The 14,904-nt window shown below is 37.9% G+C and overlaps 1 protein-coding gene across 1 annotated transcript in view; it reads right to left on the bottom strand.

Annotated features, from left to right (window-relative positions):
* SYNE1 (spectrin repeat containing nuclear envelope protein 1) overlaps window positions 1-14,904 on the bottom strand; it is a 443,997-nt gene that overhangs the window by 59,672 nt on the left and 369,421 nt on the right. Inside the window, exons 125-127 of the mRNA XM_059940974.1 lie at window positions 14,103-14,228; window positions 11,023-11,178; window positions 1,228-1,386 (exon numbers count right to left, since the gene is read on the bottom strand). Coding sequence (XP_059796957.1) covers window positions 1,228-1,386; window positions 11,023-11,178; window positions 14,103-14,228 — 441 coding nt within the window. The remainder of the gene's footprint in view (window positions 1-1,227; window positions 1,387-11,022; window positions 11,179-14,102; window positions 14,229-14,904) is intronic.

Genomic DNA, 14,904 nt, shown 5'->3' with positions numbered 1-14,904 from the left:
AACCAATCAGAGTATAAATGCATTTAATTAAAATTTATTCTATAGAAAACTTCACTATAATACCTATTATACATTAATCATGTCTGGTAGAACATTATCTGACACCCAGAAACCAGCAAAGGGCAGAGCTTTTAGCAGATGCTGAAATGAAATCTGTATCATCTCAGCCCACAGTTTAAAGGTTTGCAATAACAAATATACAAATGCTGATGTTTAGAACTTGCAATTTTAAGTAAACCTATAGAGTTATTCATATCACATACTGGCTCTGGAGTTTTTGTTTTTCTGTGTATATGCCCAAGCAAGTACATGAGAGAAAAATAAACTCCAAAGCCAAGATGTAATATTAATAACTTTGTAGGTAAAGATATTTTTCCTAATAATTATTTCTTTTCATAATGAATGAAGCTATAATTCATTTATTCAGTAAGTAATGACTGAGTACTTATGAAAAGTCAGGCATTGCTCTGGTTGCAGGAGATACAGCAATGAACAAAACAGACAACATCCCTGTTCCCGTGGGGCTTCACTGTAGACAGATAATAAACAAGTAAATCGGGAAAGTGCATTGTACTTCAGATGGTGATATGTACTTAGAAGAGATATAAAATTTAAATGATTAGTTGTTCAAAAACAGTGTGGAAACACCGCTGAAACCATCAAAAACATTTTTAAATGCTAGTAAATTTGACCAGTCCCGTATAGACATGAAAAACGATCTAGATCCATTTGAGCATATAAAATAGTTTAATAATCATACATAGCTTGAAATTAATATGGAGCTAACATTCTCAGGAAAGTCTTCATTCCTGTAACTGTCTATAAATCATGACTTACAGAGAAAATGTCAGTTTAATTGATCCTAGGAATTTTTTCTTTTAGTTCCTCTCTGGTGATTTTACCTCTTTAAAAACAAACAATAAATCAACTATACTTCAAATAAAAACAAAGACAACCAACACACATAAATAATTCCTGCTGAACAGGCAGATAAAATCTAAAAATACTGAACATTATCTATCAGCAGATAACCTGTTTCATCGCGAATTGAAAATATTCTATATATTTTGTATGTAAAGGAGGTCTTTTCAGTCAAGTTTATTTTATATTAAAAAGATAAAATGTTTATACTAGAGTGCTCCTTTCTCAGGAAAGCAGCTAGGAGTAAGGCCATCTTCTGTACCCGTTAAAAGAGCATCTAAGCACATGTAGCCACACATCCCATACCTTCCTGAGCTTCTCAATCATTTCTTCAATGAGAATGTCTCCATTCTGAGAAATTTTGCTTTCCATCTGAGTCAACCATTCGCAAAGCTCCTTGTTCTTTTCACTGAAGACGGCCCATTCATTCAGTCTCTCACTTACTTGCTGCTGCCTTAAGGAGAGCTGAAAAGTTTAAAATGGGAGAAAATGCAAAAGGATAATCAGAGTGGAACTCATACCCTGAGGAAAAGAGCAAATAAACTCTGTTGGGTAGACTAAGATGAGCAGTAGCTGTGCATCTCTTTAGGCCACTGTTCCCTGAGGCCCAGTCCCAGGAGCTCTGCTCTAGCCTAACGAGTTTCACACGTGGGAGACACTGAACCCGCTACTTCCCTCCCGAAGAGCCACATGCACATTCACTTATTAGAGGTTCTGAACAGTCTAGCTTCTCGGGACTTCCCTGGTGGTGCAGTGGTTAAGAATCCACCTGCCAGTGCAGGGTACATGGGTTCCAACTCTGGTCCTGGAAGATCCCACATGCCACGGAGCAACTGAGCCCACGTGCCACAACTACTGAAGCCCACGCGCCTAGAGCCCGTGAGCCACAACTACTGAGCCTGCGAGCCACAACTACTGAAGCCCGGGCTCCTAGAGCCCGTGCTCCGCAACAAGAGAAGCCACCGCAGTGAGAAGCCCGCGCACCGCAATGAAGAGTAGCCCCCGCTCTCTCCAACTAGAGGAAGCCCGCGTGCAGCAACGAAGACCCAACACAGCCAAAAATAAATAAATAAATAAATAAATTTATTAAACAAAAATCTAGCTTCTCACTACAGTTGGTTCTGTGCAGCTATGATACAGGATCATGGAATGTACTTTTACTAAAAAGGAAAGAAATAGGAAAGAAAAGAAGGAATAAGAAAAGGAGGAAGGTAAAGGGCAGAAAAAAAGAAAAGAAGGAAAGAAATACAAAAGAAGGAAGGAAAAGGGAAAAAGGAAAGAAAGAAAAATGAAAGAAAAATTGGGAAGGAGGGAAGAATTAATTGAGCGTCAGGTGTCAAGACAGAGTGGAGTGTCAGTGGAAGAGGCACAATCCCTGATCGGCTCTATCCTGATCACTTTACTTTCAGCAAGTACTTTTATTTCCCTGCCTGCTTTCTATTTTGATTTTTGTATCTTTGTTTCTTTTCTTTTCCCTGTAACAGCTTTGCTGAGATGTAGTTTCCACACCATTTCCTGTTTAAAGTGTGCGACTCAGCTGTTTTCAGGATATTCACAGTTTAAAAGCCACCACCACCAACAATGCTATAACATGTTCATCAATATAAAAAAACCCCAAAACCCCCTGTACCCATCAGTATTCACTCCTTTGCCTACCCCTGCACCCTCCTCCCAACCTTAACCTACTCTCTATCTCTGTGGATTTGTCTATTCTGGATATTTCACATAAATGGAATCATTCGATGTGTTATCTTTGGTGACGGGCTCCTTTCACTTAGCGAAATGCTTTTAAGGTTCATCCATGTTGGAGCATGCATCAGTACTTCATTCCTTTTTATTGCTGAACATATGTTTCCATATAGATATACCACATACTATTTATCAATTTATCTATTGATGGACATTTGAGTTGTGTCCACTTTTTAGCTATTATGAATAATGCTGCTATGAACATCTGAGTACAAGTGTTTGTGTGGACATATGTTTCATTTGTCTTGGGGCATATACCCAGGAGTAGACTTGCTGGGTTATATGGCAACACTACAGATTGTTTTGTAAAGTGCCTGCGACATTTTACATTCCCATCAGTAGTAGGGTTCCAATTTCTCCACATCCTCACCAACACCTGTTATTATCTGTCTTTCGGATTGCAGTCATCCTACCGGATATAAAGTGCTATCTCATTGTGGTTTTGATTTGCATTTCCCTGATGGCTAATGATGTTGAGAATCTTTTCATATTCTTGGCCATTTGTATGTCTTCTTTGGAGAACTATCTGGTCAAATTTCTTGCCCATTTCTTAATTGGATTGTTTTTTATTATTGAGTTTTAATAGTTCTTTATACAATATAGATACAATACGCCTGTTTTCTTATCTCTAGGTCTAGAATGATCCTTTCCAGAATTCTAAAACTTTCTGACATCATAATACTCTTGTCTTTGCAGTGCTGGTTGAGATACTAAGGAATGTTTCTAGTTGAGCTAAACTGCACGTTAGCAAAATAAAATGAGATTTGAGTGGTAAGAAGATGATCCATTTTTGCAGACATTCTAAACAGTCATGTTGATAATGCTAGACATTCTGCCATTCATCCCACCACGTTAAACACCTGAGTTTCAATTTTCCTCTTTCTGGCAATACTTTATTATGAAAAACAACAGACATACAGAAAAGTTGAAGGAATTGTATGGTAAACAGCTATGATATACTCCCTAGACTCTAATACTGTTAACATTTTGCTACATTTTGCTTTAACACATATATTCCTTTATCCATGGATCTATTTTACTCTTCAATGCATTTTGAATGAATTTCCTTTTTTTAAATGAAAATGAAAATATTTCTAAGGTGTTATACACTTCCTAGTTAGCAATTCTGCCTAGGGTTGGCTCTGTTAATGATTAGGTAAATAATATTCAAGGTCCCTCACAGCCCCAAATGTCTGTGATACTACATCCTAGAAAAGAGTGGGAATTAATCACATGAAAAATAATAAAATACCTAGGAATAAACCTACCTAAGGAGGCAAAAGACCTATACTCTGAAAACTATAAGATGCTGATGAAAGAAACTGAAGACTACACAAACAGATGAAAAGAAATACCATGGTCTTGGATAGGAAGAATCTATATTGTTAAAATGACCATACTACCCAAGGCAATCTACAGATTCAATGCAATCTCTATCAAATTACCAATGGCATTTTTCACAGAACTAGAATAAAATAATTTTTAATGTGTATGGAAACACAAAAGACTCTGAATAGCCAAAGCGATCTTGAAAAAGAAAAATGGAGCTGGAGGAATCAGGCTCCCTGACTTCAGACTATACTACAAAGCCACAGTAACCAAAACAGTATGGTACTAGCACAAAAAACAGACACATAGATCAATGGAACAGGATAGAAAGCCCAGAAATAAACCCATGCACCTATGGCCAATTAATTTGCAACAAAGAAGGCAAGAATATATAATGGAGAAAAGACAGTCTCTTCAATAAATGATGCTGGGAAAACTGGACAGCTACATGTAAAAGAATGACATTAGAACATTCTCTAACACCATACACAAAATCAACTCAAAATGGATTAAAGACCTAAAGATAAGACTGGATACTAAAAAACACCTAGAGGAAAACATAGGCAGAACACTTTTTGACATAAATCACAGCAATATCTTTTTGGATCCATATCCTGGAGTAATGGAAATAAAAACAAAAATAAACAGATGGGACCTAATTAAAAGCTTTTGCACAGCAAAGGAAACCATAAACAAAATGAAAAGACAACCTACAGAATGGGAGAAAATATTTGCAAACGATGTGACCAACAAGGGATTAGTTTCCAAAATATACAAATAGCTCATACAGCTCAATATGAAACAAACAAACAACCCAATCAAAAAATGGGCAGAAGATCTAAATAGACATTTCTCCAAAGAAGACATACAGATGGCTAACAGGCAATGAAAAAATGCTCAACATCACTAATTATTAGAGAAAGGCAAATCAAACTACAATGAGGTATCACCTGACCCCGGTCAGAATGGTCATCATCAAAAAGTCTATAAATAATAAGTGCTTGAGAGGGCGTAGAGAAAAAGGAACCCTCCTACACTGTTGGTGGGAATGTAAATTGGTGCAGCCACTATGGAGAACAGTATGGAGGTTCCTTAAAAAACTAAAAACGGAGTTACTATATGACCCTGCAACCCCACTCCTGGGCATATATCTGGAGAAACCTCTAATTTGAAAAGATAAATGCACCCCTATGTTCACAGCAGCACTATTTACAATAGCTAAGACATGGAAGCAACCTAAGTGTCCATCAACAGATGAATGAATAAAGAAGATGTGGTGTGTGCGTGTGTGTGTGTGTGTGTGTGTATACACACACACACACACACACACACACACACACACACACAATGGAATATTACTCAGCCATAAAAAAATAATGAAATAATGCCATCTGCAGCAACATGGATGGATCTAGAGATGATCATATTAAGTGAAGTCAGAGAGAGAAAGACAAATATCATATGATATCACTTATATGTGGAATCTAAAAAACTGATACAAATGAACTTATTTACAAAACAGAAATAGACTCACAGACATAGAAAACAAACTTATGGTTACCAAAGGGGACAGCGGGCGGGTGGGGGGAATAAATTAGGTGTTTGGGATTAACATATACACACTACTATATATAAAATAGATAACCAACAAGGACCTACTGTATAGCACACAGAACTATAATCAATATCTTGTAATAACCAATAATGGAAAAGAACCTGAAAAAGAATACATATATATTCTGAATCACTTTGCTGTACACCTGAAACTAACACAACATTGTAAATTAACTACACTTCAATTAAAAAAATGGTTAAAAAAATACTGAAGAAGTTCTCTCAAAAAAAAAATTTAAATGTTGGGAATTAGACTATGAGTCCAGGATACCTATACCAGGGCCAAGCTTAGTGAGCTGCCTCGATGGCGAACCCCATAACCTGCCATAATTTTTGAAATGCCACCATTAGAAATTCACTCTTTTGAGTTAATATGATCTTTTAAAATAAAAATTTCTCTGGGTAGAGTGACACCGATTAATCCATTAAGTATTTCCCCATTAGTATAATTCAGTTTACCATGAATTTTTCTTTGAGGCAGAAAAATACAGAACAACAGTGCATTTACTTGGTGTGGGTATTGATAGGAATGAGAAAAACCAAGAAAACAAGACTAAAAGTTTTGGAGACAAATTTCACCTACGTTAAGCTCTACCAAGACAGCACTGAAGAGCACAATCCGTCCAGCACCATTTTCCTCTCAATCTCTGACAGCAGAGTGTCATCTGATCTGCTAAGATTTTGAACTTTCTCGTGGATATGACTTTCTTTTTCATTCACAGAGCAGCAGAGTCAGACTGGTATTAAAATTCTGCTTCGATTGATGTCCAAGCTGAAACTATATTTTCATAGTTGAAACTGCCTGAAGCAACTGTTTTTCATGCAAAGGTTAGAAACCCCTGCCTTTCAGACTTCAGACTAACAAGTCTTGCTATGTGCATCGCCTCTCTGCCTCTTCCCCCAAATCTTGGCCATCAGCAAGAATAAATTCTAGGGCTTTTCTCAACCACATCTGCAGGGAAGATGACCACATAACAGAAAAATATTATTACTTTGAGGGGTTAGGTATTACTCTGATTTCAGAGACAGGGATAGAGGAGGTCAGACAAATTTGAGGCATTTGTTTATATCAATACAAAATAGAACCAGCAAAGGGATTCCCTGGTGGTCCGGTGGTTAGACTGGAAAGACTCCACACTTTCACTGCCGAGGGCCGGGGTTCAATCCCTGGTTGGGGAACTAAGATCCTGCAAGCTGTACGGCATGGCCAAAAAAAAAATAAAAAAAATAAAAAAAGGACCAGCACCAGCAAAGCTTGAATCTTTGATACAGGTTGTAATATAACATTATGATCAAATATCCAGAGGCAGATGAGGTTCAAACACAATCTCCATCACTTACTAATGGTATGACCAGGGCAAGGTTACTCATCTTTCTTAAGCTTTACTTTTGTCATTTGTAAATTAATCTTTCATTTGTTCTAAAATTCATTAAACAAATGTTTATGGTTTGCAGTAAACATGTGTCTACTATGTGCCATGCACAGTCTTATGCACTGGAATACTGTAAGCTCATAATAGAATATATTCTTCAAACAAGAAAATAATTTTAGAAAGTGACCGGTAGATCCTAAAGATTTAACAAAAGTTCAGCCTACTTAACTATATATGACAACAGGGCATCATTTGCGTTTTTAATATTTTTTTCTCCTGACACCCATGTATTCAATAAGCAGCTTAAATATATATTTCTAGTCTTTCTCACAATCCATACAAGTGTTGCTTTCATTTCATTTGCTCATGTAGAGCAACAGTTGAAAGAAGAAACAGGTAGGCCACAAGCTCTGGTTACAAACTGGCGCCCAAAGCTTTTCAAAAGATTTAAATTAATAATGGGGACCGAATTTTCCTTTTGGTTTGTAAAACTAATATTTAGGCTGTACGATAAGTGAACTTTACCATCGTTGTCTTTGAGTTCAGTGGAAACCCTTACATTACTTATCAGTTTAGCACATATTTACGTTTTCTCAAGGGTATAAACACGCTGCACTGCCAACAGCTGACAAACACCAGCTAAAACCTCCAGAGCGTGAGGCAGCTGAACAGGAAACACATCCTCTTCTGCTTCAAATATTTTTACCATGACAATTTGAAAGAACACCGAGCAATTACAATGATGATATATTTATATCTCAACTGGAATTACACACAGCTCTACAAACCAAAACAGGAATAAAAGCAAATACAAGCCACGGCTGTACACAGGCACAACAAACAATTTGGTGAGTCTCTCTGAAGACAGGATGCTTTTCTCCATTACCTCTACTCTGCGACGCTTATGTACAGTGCGGCCTCCTCCTCCTTGCCTGCAGCCCCAGTCAATCCGGACCTCTGACCGATTGCTTCTACTGGAATATGAACACACTACTTGGTCTTTAACACAGGGATTATGCCATGTTTCTCTAAAGTTTTTAACTTTTAAAATGAGACATAGGCACAAGCTCGTTTCCTTTTGCGGTTTCATACTTGACAGAAGTTCTCCGGAAACACTAACTCAGGAAGTAGTAACTGGTCTATATTTCTCCTTACAGTTATACCCTGACACCATTGGTATGAATACACATGACTAAACTCTCACTGGTTTAAATAATGTTGTTTAGACTGAAGTAATGTGAGACAAGTATGCTTTAGCTTCATGCCTTAACACACTCAATATAGAAAGTTTCTAGAAACACTATGTTTCTGCTTCCTCTTTCTTTTTTAACTTGTCTAGTCTACTCACAGGTGCAAGGTATTAATCTCTTTACAGCATGTTACATGATCAACAGGAGCTTTCAAAATGTATTTCTAAACAGACTGTTGCCTAGATATGTTTAAGTCTGGTAAGCAATTTTACAACATATAAACTTTTTTTTTCTTTTCTCCTTTTCTAGCTTTAGTGAGATGTAAGTGACGTATAACACTGTGTAAGTTTAAGATGTACAACATGATGATTTGATATTCATATGTATTGTGAAATGATTACCACAAGGTTAATTAACATCTCTATCACCTCACATAATTACCATTATATGTTGTGTGGTGAGAACATTTAAGATCTACTCTCTTAGCAACTTTCAAATATATAATCCAGTCTGTTAACAATAGTCCCCATGCTGTACATTAGATCCCTGGAACTTATTCATCTTGTAACTGGAAGTTTGTGTCCTTTGTACCTGGTGGCATTCTCACATAGTACCAGTTTTCCTAAACCAAAAAGTATTGCATAATCATAATCTTCTTACCCTCCTAAATATTCAGAAACCTTTTCATTATTTTACATTTAGAGGAACATAAGATATAAAATAATATCCTAAAGTCTTGTCTTAATAATCAACAGTAGAAACACTCAGCTGTTTTAGGCACTGGAGATGCAAAGAAAGGGTTTGTCCTCAAGGGCTTCATGGTCTTGAACTCAAGTCACAGGCATTAAAAAAGAAGAAGGAGAAGGAGAAGGAGAAGAAGAAGAAGGAGAAGGAAGAGGAGGAGGAGGAGGAGAAGGAGAAGAAGGGGAAGAAGAGGAAGAGGAAGAAAAGAAGAAGAGGAAGAAGAAAAAGAGGAAGAAGGAGGAGAAGGGGAAGGGGAAGAGGAGGAGGAAGAGGAGGAGGAGGAAGAAGAAGAAGAAGAAGAAGAAGAAGGAGAAGGAGAAGAAGAAGAAGAAGGAGGAGAGGAAAAAAGGAACAATGCACTGTCACATGATGGCATAGACCAAAAGGGAAACAAGCGTTCAGAGTAATAGGGGTCTGAGCATTTCAAACAATGGCATCACAAGAGTACTGGAATGCAACAGAAGAGGATAGGTTAGAAAATCAGAAAGCAAGGAATAGTCTAGGCAGGACGTCTAGACAGGAACAACGGCCTGAGCAAGGTCTTGGCGTAGAGAAGTTCATGGTAGGTTTGGGAAGGAGACGGAAGCCAATATCTAAAGTGTTATCTCTCTGAAAGCTTCACAGACATCAATTAGCTAGAGAAATGGATCTAGTCTAATTCACTTCACATAATATGCTAAAAAGTACTGAGTCAGCAAGTAGTGCTAGACTTTTCCCAATTTTAAGAAAAACAGATGACTAAAGCTCACAAGGGTAACATTGCTGTGGGCATTTTCCAATATCTGTACCCACCAAATAGCTTTCATTTATATATGCTATGATAAAATCTTTACATCAAAAAGTCTACGCTAATTTACTGGATAGTATTGATTTTGGATTGAAGAACTCAGAAAAGGATAAAGTGTGATAAACATCATCACACTCCATGTAAGTTTCACACTGTGTTCACTGAGAATATAGAACTCTGGGGAAAGCAGCTAAATTAATTTTGAATGCAAATCATTAACATATTTATGAAAATCATCTCTTACAATTATTTTTTTTAAAAGAACACACACACACACACACACACACGAAACTGTTCACACATTGACCAAGTGTGCTCCAGAGTTTTTCTCTAGTTCATCATCCTTCCAACACCTGCTTTTCCCCAACCAGGTCCTCTCTCTGCTCTATTCCTGTGCCTTTTTCAAGCTGCAACCTTGTCTAACACATCCACTTTCTCCCTCTACACCAAGCTGTCTCTTCCACTCTGATCTCAGCACTCAATTCAAGATTTATCCAGTTCAACAAGCATTTCCTTTATTCTCTGCCATCCACACTGCCCTTAGTTTGTAGGGACATCTACTGTAGCTTGTGAAATTCACAATAATTAATGTGAATGATTCACTTAACAAATATGCATCATAACCTATTTTGTGCCAGGCAAGGCAATCGAAGTACAGGAAGGAACATGACAGCAGGAACACGGTTCCTGCTTCCTGGAGGGTATGATCTCAAGGCTATGAGTCGGAGCTATTCTTCACTTGCGGGCCTATCTGTGATTCCTCTTTGCCTCAAATGTCCTCTCCTTGCTACTCCAGCAATCTTTCCCTTTCATTTCCAAATCAAAACCCAATCTCGGATCTCTTTTAAGGTATTGTGCACACAGAATGTACTTACTAAATAAATAAAGTATGGCTAAAAATGCCATACACCCATGAATTATGAAGAAACAACTATGGTAGATCAACAGCAATAATAAATGTTAAATGTACAAAACCACTCACAGCATTAGCTACGACTGCAAATAAAACCTCGTTTTTTCACGTTTAAAGTAAGAAAGAGACCACCAATATCTACCTAGCAAAACCACATCTATGAACCACAAAACTGTATTTCCTCTTTAAAATATTTTGACAGCCAGTAAAAGAAAGGGCAAGAGAATCCAGTTTGGATGCACTTAAAATATAGTGTTAAGATATAATTGTCTTAATCTGAAGCATTCTTATAATAAGCACAGTGTCTTCCTCTATCCAAATGTGGACACAGCCACAGACATTCCAAATCCTCTTCCAGTTCTCTGCCTTTCTGAGCAGAGCTGAGTCTAGAGTTTGTCTCACCTGGTGGCATAGTTCTTCCCACTGCCTTTGCAGAAGCTCCATGCGTTCGTTAAGGATGGAGATATCGTCTGCACTGATGCAGGCACAGACAGCATCCTTCAGCACCGTCAGCTGTGCCAAGTCATCTGTCCAGCTCCCAACTGCATTTTCCAATTCCTAGATTTAAAAAAAAGCACAAAACTTGAATACCCATGGGCATCTATCATCAACAATTTCTGAAGTGTATTGGGAATCCCCTCTTGATGTCATTACATTTCCATCCCATTCTATCCAACTTGGTAGCTACTTTATTTGCTTCCTACATAATCTGATAATTTGCCAAGTTCTTCTTATATAATACCAGGTTGCTTGCAGAATCTTTCCTAATGGGAAATGGAAATCTAGTTGCCATTTCATTGATCTTTTCTGATCGTCTTTTCTAGTTCAAGGTTCATCACTGCATTGATCTTCCTTACTTTTAAACCAACATTACCTTTGTCCCAAGTGACTGACCATGTTAATGAAATATTAAAAAAAAAAACCCAAACTACTAGATTTAACTTTCATGTTCAAAGACTATCAGTTGCTACATCTGTGATACAGATTTACAATGTAGTAGCTGAAAGGATCAGTTGCCGTTATTACTCAATTTAAAACAATGGACTGAATATGTTTTCTGCAGGAGAAGAGATTTCTTTAAGTTACTGGAAAAAATATGTATTTTCTCCTTTGGGGGAATGATTTAAGGAAAAAAAATCCAATATTTGCAGGAGTTGACAACAGTTTTTGCAATGCTTTGAACAGATGACTAGTTTTACAATTTGTATAGCTCTTGCTTTTTGCCAGCTGTTGATGTTTTTAGATTCCAGCTAATTTTGCACATGAATAGAGTATTTCACATGGCTTTTTCCCTCTCTTTTTGTCTCTTCATACAGGAGACAAGTTTCCAAAGGCAAAGGCAATTAATGGTACTGTCTGAGGCTAACTTCTCAGGCAATTTAAGCAAACTAGGTTATAGCCTGAATTTTCTAGGTAATTGTTTTGTTTTGCTGCTAAGGTGGTTTGCGGAAGAGTAGCAGAGAGCTGGACCAAAATGCATCCTTCTATTCTCCAAACTTAATAGCAGGCGTGTTTGTAACTGTTGTGTATTTTGGGAAATGAGGTCCCATGGTAACAGTATTTGGCTGAAAGACCAAACTATCTGGGTGTATTAAATACGTAGCATTTCTGCTTATATCCGTAGACATATTAAATTGTCATATCAATGTAAAGATTTTCCTCTTTTTATACCAATTTTCAACTCCCACCCCCCCAACTCAAACATCAGATTTGGTGTATGGGTTAAAAGAGAAACACCACCTTCAGAAACCAACTGTTTCAGACTCACAGACTCTATTTTAGATGAATGTGTGTGGTAAAAATATAGCCTTTGGGTTCAGGAAACCCTGATATTTACTAAGTTTGAAAAGTTACTGAACTTCTAGCTGCCTCACTTTTCACATCTGTAGAAGGGAAATAGCAGACTGTCCTCATGAGCTTGCGTTCATGCCAACTAAGATAACACTGGTTAGTCACTGGCACGTAGAAGGAGCCCAGTAAATTCCCATTCTTGCTTGTTGAAAAGTTTTCTTTAATCATTTGTCATAAATTCACAGGCACAGACTTAAAACAAATTCTTTTTAATCTTTGCATACTACTGAATTTACACCTCAAGATAGTATTTCTCTCCCTTGCCATCCATGACATAAAGTATACTACCTTTTCATTTTCCTAAATCTGCTTCTTTCAAATTTCAAAGATCATCCTTACATTTTAATAATGAAGAAAATTTCTTATATCCACCCTTTTCATGATTTCCAGACTTCTTTAAAAATTAATCTTTCTTAAAGGCTTACAGCTTCTTAGCCAAAGTGAAGCAGAGAACTTCTGATCAAAATCCAAATCATTTAAGTCTGTGTGAAGTTTTAAACAGAATTACTCCAGTGCAGTAATTTGCCAATGACTTGGAGAACACGAGGACATATCATTTGGGGAAAAAAGCATTTTTTTTTTTTTTAATATACTTAGATATACTTCTTTTTTTTTTTTTAATAATTCTTTATTTTATTTATTTATTTTTGGCTGTGTTGGGTCTTCGTTTCTGTGCGAGGGCTTTCTCCAGTTGCGGCAAGCGGGGGCCACTCTTCATCGCAGTGCGCGGGCCTCTCACTATCACGGCCTCTCTTGTTGCGGAGCACAGGCTCCAGACGCGCAGGCTCAGTAATTGTGGCTCACGGGCCTAGTTGCTCCGCGGCATGTGGGATCTTCCCAGACCAGGGCTCGAACCCGTGTCCCCTGCATTGGCAGGCGGATTCTTAACCACTGAGCCACCAGGGAAGCCCGAAAAAAGCATTTTTAAGGGTAGTTGTGATTTTGTCTGCATACTGCTCAGCAGAGAACTGCTATTCAGGCACTCCACTTGCCTACACAGGAGTGAATGGAACAGATCCTACAGACACTAAATCATGTTGGTCTCAGTAAGCGCCCCATGCAGGGAGGGGTCTGTATTAGCTTCTGATTTGTTTCCAAGTGCCATTTGAAGTGTTGATCATAACCTTTAAATAGCTAGGGCCCTGAGTATCTGAAGGACTGTGTGTCTCCATGCGGTAACTGAAATCAGCTACTTGTAGTTCCTACTTTTCTTACAGGAAAGGGCCTGGAGGGCAGCGTGTGTTTCTCCAAGGGCCATCGTCTGCAGAATTTCCAGGTTGCTGACCCTCACTCTTCTTTCTGTGAACTAGACTCTTCTAGAATGACTCTCCAGTGTGGACACTTTAAAAAGATTGTCTTTATTGCTCTTAACCTAGTTTTTAAATATCCTTTAATGTTGTGTTTTACATTTTCATTTACTTACTGAAGGTAATCCATAAACTAGTCTACAATTTCATCGACTGCAATAAATCAACAGCCAAGTTTCACCAGAGTTGTCTGCCCTAATGCAAAATACCAGAAACTTGCACCTACATGCAGACATTCATAGGAGCTTGACTGAATTATGCGTTCAAAGGCGTTATTACACTGGAAGCCCAAGTAGTTGACAGAAGCTCCGTCCAGCGATTTACCTTGCCACGCATCTGCTCCGCGTGGAGCTCTTCGTGGTGATCTGGCAGAGGTTGGGAAAGCCTCTTTTTGAAGGTTCGTAGTTTCTCCAGAGAATCAGCTATTCCGTTCTCACATTTTTCCCAGTCCTATAACGGGAAGCAAAAGAAATTTCATGGATTTTTAAGGAGCAGGAAGTTGGAAAACAAGAAAAACTCTCTTCTCAATTCCCAGAGAAAGAATTAAAGTTACACTGATGAATACTGTGAAAGCGCCCACACCTACGCTACAGGGTGGGGAGCGTGGGAAGAGCTGAGTTCCAAACTGGACAGTTCTCATTATCTGGGTGACTGCAAGCAGGTAATGCACTACGTGTTGCTTATGAAAACGGAAATGATACAGACTCTCTATAATTGTATTAAAGGATTAAAGGAAACAATGGGTGTCAAGACACCAAGTACAAGACACCCAGAATATTATGGGTACTCAAAAATGTACCTGAATCCAAATCTATCTGCAGAGGTGAGAGTATGAACACAGTACTTTGCCTCTTTCCTAACTCCACCCGTAATGGCACTAATGTCTACACTATCTCAGTGCACTAAAAAGGATAGAAAAGAGGATATGAAATCTCTTTCAGGGTGAAAATACATATAGGTAAGAGAAGTGACATGAAATGTAAAAATAATATAACCCTGACTCTGATTCAATTCAATATATAAATAGTATGAGCCACTTAGATTTGAATTGTTACAGAAGTAGAAACACATAACTCTAAAAAGCATGGCATTTGACTGGCTTTCTCTTGATAGTACTGAAACATAT

Source organism: Balaenoptera ricei, chromosome 12 (assembly GCF_028023285.1).
Source record: "Balaenoptera ricei isolate mBalRic1 chromosome 12, mBalRic1.hap2, whole genome shotgun sequence".
NCBI classification, from domain to species: Eukaryota; Metazoa; Chordata; class Mammalia; order Artiodactyla; family Balaenopteridae; genus Balaenoptera; species Balaenoptera ricei.
This window is presented reverse-complemented; position numbering and strand designations above follow the sequence as displayed.